The sequence below is a fragment of the Lutjanus erythropterus genome, chromosome 5 (assembly GCF_056507025.1).
Source record: "Lutjanus erythropterus isolate fLutEry1 chromosome 5, fLutEry1.hap2, whole genome shotgun sequence".
NCBI classification, from domain to species: Eukaryota; Metazoa; Chordata; class Actinopteri; order Lutjaniformes; family Lutjanidae; genus Lutjanus; species Lutjanus erythropterus.
In genome coordinates, this window is record NC_139321.1 from 10154808 (window position 1) to 10159583 (window position 4776).

The window sequence follows — 4776 nt, forward strand, 5'->3', positions numbered from 1 at the left end:
CACACACACACACACACAAGCAGAGAGCAGAGCAGCGCGAGACGCCTGCTGCTCCGAGCTCGCGAGAAATTCCGTGGGTATTTCAAGTCTCTGTGGGATTAAAGGGCGTCAGATTGGTGAGAGTGAAAGAAATGTTAAACAAACACAAAAAAACAGACTCTGAAATACGTTTAGTCTCAGGAGGGTTGATTTAAAGTATCATATGTTTTGTGTTTACACATTTAATTTGAATTTAAAGTGATTTAAATGCTCATTTTAAGACCACCATCAACTCTCCCTGCCTGTGCGTCTCTAATGTTATGCCTTTGGGAGAAGGAAAAAAAAAAAATCCCTGCCAGGGCACGTCTGAACTGTGACAGCCCCGCCCATTACTAGTCCTGTGGTTTTGCACCTGCCTCACCACCCCTGCTGCCACTTTGAGCGCAAAACCCTTCCAGGAGCTCCCGTACCTGCACTGCAGCGTTTATACTCAGCCCTCCTCACTCCCGAATCCTCCTCTCCGCTGCTGCTGCGTGTCTCCTCCACCACGGCTCCACCACGCTGAGGCATCACCATGAACAGGTATGCAACATGAGGGCTGTCTGAGCAGCAACTGCAGCCCACCCACCCAGCTGATGAAGGCGCAGCGCTAAAAAGGAGAAGAAGAAGATTTAGTGAGTGTTTGCATGCCTGCGCGCGCTCGTACATGTGCTCAGTAACGGAGGCGGTGGACGTAAACATGCAGTAAGTGACGGTGGCGGCCAGGTAGTGAACTACGCAAGAGCTCCCTCCGGACCTCCTCACTGAACTTTACCCGCGATGGCTGCTGCTCCTCCTGCCCCTGCTGCTGCTGCTGCTGCTGCTCCTCTGGGGGAAGTTGGAGGCGTCCTGCACGGCATCGATGGTGTTGCACAAGTCGGGTCTCATTTCCTGCTGACCCCTCTTGTCGGGGACAGTCCCACGCTGCTGGGGGAGCACCTCATACCTGGGGACAGGCTGAGCCGGAGCACCACGGCGGATTTAACGCACCTCAAAGGGATCCTCAGGAGGAGACAGCTGTACTGCAGGACTGGATTTCACCTGGAAATACTTCCTGATGGCACAGTGCAAGGCACCAGGAAGGACCACAGTCGATTTGGTAAATACTGAGAGAATTACTAATTAAAATAATAAAAACAGAAGGAGACAGAAAGTGGCCAGCGGTAGCTATAAAGAAACAAATAAAGAAATAATTAGAGCTGCAAATTAACTGATTAGTTGTCAACTACTAAATTAATCTGCAACTTTTTTGATAATCGGTGAATCATTCTGAGTCACAAATTCTCTGATTTCAGCTTCTTAAATGTGAACATTTTCTGGCTCCTTTGCTCCTCTGTGACAGTAAACTGAGCATCTTTGGTTTGTGGACAAAACGAGACATTTGAAATCATCACTCTGTGCGCTGGGAAACAGTGACAAAAATATTTTTATGGACCAAACTAATAAAAAAAAATGATCGACAGATTAATGGATTTTAAAAATAAATGTTAGTTGCAGAACTATGCATGGCTACCAAAATAATTAGCAACAAGTTAAGAGCGAAAGATAAACAGAACAGTCTTATATTATTTCTTAAAATGTATTAATTGTGCCAATAAGCTGCTGTCAGATTTGATTTTGATTTTTTTGTACAGCTGTAATGATTATTCAGTTAATCGATTAGTCAATCATAAGACAACTGATGACTGATTAATCATTTCAGTCACTTTTCAAGCAAAATTATAAAATATTTGCTGGTTCTGGCTCATGAAATGTGAGGATTTGTTGTTTTTCTTGTCCTTTATGGCAGTAAATGAAGAATCTTTGGTTCTGGTTGGACAATAGAAGCTATTTGAAGATGCAAGTTTAGATTTAAAGAAAATGCAATGTACATTTTTCAATTTGTTTTATATTCTATAGACTAAATGAAAATAATCAATAATGAAAATACCTGGTATAATGAAAATAATCAGTAGCTGCAGCCCTAAAGTTTTGATGATACTCTTTCATCTTTGTCAGACTCTGTCCTGAACAACTGTGTTATTCTTCTGCAGGTATTTTGGAATTCATAAGCCTTGCTGTCGGGTTGATAAGCATTCGAGGGGTGGACAGTGGACTTTATCTGGGGATGAATGACAAAGGGGAGCTGTATGGTTCTGTAAGTATCCTCTCTGCTTTGTTCGTGGTGCCCAAATCCTCATTTTTTGAACCACAAGAAGCCTTTTTATTTCTCATATTTGGAGAAATTTATTTTTAGAGAAATAATGAAATGTGTCTGCATCATAAGCCAGGACGTCTCTTATGTTGTTCCCTTTGTTTTCAGGATAAGCTCACAGCTGAATGTGTCTTCAGGGAGCAGTTTGAGGAGAACTGGTACAACACATACTCCTCCAACCTCTACAAACACGGAGACAGAGGGACGCGTTACTTTGTGGCATTAAATAAAGACGGGACACCAAGGGACGGGACTAAATCCAGGCGGCACCAGAAATTTACACACTTTTTGCCCAGGCCTGTGGACCCCGACCGTGTGCCAGAGCTGTACAGGGATATCCTGGGACACAGCTGAGACCCAGCGCTCCGGTGTGGTTCAGGAATAGCTGCTTAAAGCCCTGGCCTGGCAGGCAGGGAGCAGAGAAGAGAAGACAAGAGGGACGCATGGAGGCGTGGGGATGTGGCCGGTGCAGGCTGGTGGACAGCAGCCCGAGCAGCAGGGATAAAGGCACCGAGCGGGGGCCTCTTGTAGGAATGCACGGGCCATCTCTCAGCAGCCAGGGAAGACAGGCTAGAATGTCTGCACGCTCGGCATGAGGGGGTCGTTTGTTTGAGAGGACGGACGACCCTAAAAAAGTACCTGCGTGGAATAGGAGACGAGTGGGAAACGGAGACGGATGGTCAGGGAGCGTCTCCTCCTCTGGTCAGACGGGGACGTCAGCTTGACGTGGAGTCCGTGGGAATCTGTACTGTCATGAAATGGTACTTTGAATGTGGGTACTGTGTCAGAGAGCCGTAGATTGTTCGGAGGGACTTTGAAGGAATTCTGTTTTATTTTTTTCTTTTCTGTGTCTAGACCTGTTTGAAAAGAGCAGAAATGTAACAATTTATTTATTCATTTTAGATACATATATTTATGTTATATATTTATTTATTTGAGAATATATTTTTACAGTTAGATACATGCAATATAGAAAAACCACTAGAAACTGTATCGATTATATAAAGACTGAGACACTGTACCATTATGTTTTTTATTCTGAAAAAAAAAAAAAGCTGAGCTGGTGATGTACTTTAACATCAGCACAAATAAGAAACACACTGGCAAAATTTGGAAAAGATCCCCACATCTGAGATGCATTTAATCACAATATGACAACTGTGAATCAAGTTTTAGAAAAAAAAAAATCTTTGTAATGTTGACATATTAATTTTATCCAGACTACTGTTACGTGTGTTTCAGGAGGAATCTGAAGTCAACAAACTGATAATACAAATAATAAATTGCTCAAAATGTGATCAAAATGCTTGTCAGCTTTGTCAGCCCACGATGCTCAGAGATGCTCACTATGCGTCCACTTATAACCGATGTTCCTTTAAAGGGACAGTTCACCCCAAAATCAAAAATACATATATTTCCCCTGGCCTGTAGTGCTTTTAATCCAGCTTGATTTTTTTTTTGTGTGTGTGAGTTGCAGAGTTTTGGAGATATCTGCTGTAGAAGTGTTTGCAATATAATGGGATTAAATGGCACTCTGCAAAAATGCATTTGAAAAATTTAAAACCAGCATTTCTTTCCAAAAATCATGACCCAGTTATCGAGAAAATCCACAGACTTCATTGTGAGCATTTTTATGTGGGGACTGTTTTCTTTCTGTTTACAAAGAAAGTAGTTATGATAGATTTAACTGCAGAAATAAAGATTTTCCTACATGAAACTGCTAGCCAGGTCATGATTTTTGGAAAGAGACATTGCTGTTGGTTTTGTCAGATGTATTTTTTTTGGCAGTTTGAGCACCACAAGCTTTAATACCATTGTATTGGATAGAACACAGACATCTCTACGGACAATATCTCAAAAACTCTGCAACTCACGCCAAAAAAATTTAGATGGATAAATTGCTCTACAGGCACGAGGAAAAGTATGTATTTTTGATTTTGGTGGTGAACTGATCCATTAAGAGAACTCACATATTTACTTTTAACAGATCAATATTCACAAAGGTATACTTTACTGGTTGCTTTTGTCTTTCAGAGTTTAAACATATAAACCTGCTTATGAGACCAATGTTGTCTTTCTTTATGGACGCCATTACGCCGGGAGACGAGTCGTAGACCTGATGCACGCATAAAACTTCAAAGCCTCCCCCCCCCGAATCGCCTAAAAGAGGCCGCACAACAACGCGATCAGGGCCAAATAAAATGTGACCTTTAGCTCCGGCCAGGCAACTTTAGCAGCTGTATAAAAGTGGAGGTCAGAGCGATAAGGATTAAGTAACGTCTGCTGACAGTTTGAGGATGGTTGACTTGTTGAAAAGTCAAGGTGGTCAAGACATTTCTTTTTTATTCTCTTGTTCAACAACAGCAGAACTAACCAGAATTATGTTATAGTTGGAAATAAAAAATAATAGTCAGTGAAATTAACTAAACTGTTCTGACTAACTGTTTTAGTTTTATTTATTTGAGTTAATAAACTTAACATTTCTAGTATTTATTTTCAGAACTTTTAAATTTAATAAACTGACTGGAAGCAGTTTCACATATTGTCTTTGTGCCAATACTCCA

General features: G+C 41.6%; 1 protein-coding gene across 1 annotated transcript; it reads left to right on the forward strand.

The window, feature by feature from the left end:
* Window positions 1–449: 449 nt before the first annotated feature.
* Window positions 450–4574, forward strand: fgf20b (fibroblast growth factor 20b). The gene is made up of 3 exons (XM_084718743.1): window positions 450–1117; window positions 2052–2155; window positions 2321–4574. The coding sequence occupies exons 1-3, from the start codon at window positions 799–801 to the stop codon at window positions 2564–2566; spliced, it is 669 nt and encodes a 222-aa protein (XP_084574869.1). The 5' UTR covers window positions 450–798; the 3' UTR covers window positions 2567–4574.
* Window positions 4575–4776: the final 202 nt, after the last annotated feature.

Coding starts and splice junctions, on each gene's coding strand:
- fgf20b (XM_084718743.1), top strand. CDS start 799: ATGGCTGCTGCTCCTCCTGCCCCTGCTGCTGCTGCTGCTGCTGCTCCT. Junction 1,118..2,051: donor GAAGGACCACAGTCGATTTG/GTAAATACTGAG, acceptor ATTCTTCTGCAG/GTATTTTGGAATTCATAAGC. Junction 2,156..2,320: donor AAGGGGAGCTGTATGGTTCT/GTAAGTATCCTC, acceptor CTTTGTTTTCAG/GATAAGCTCACAGCTGAATG.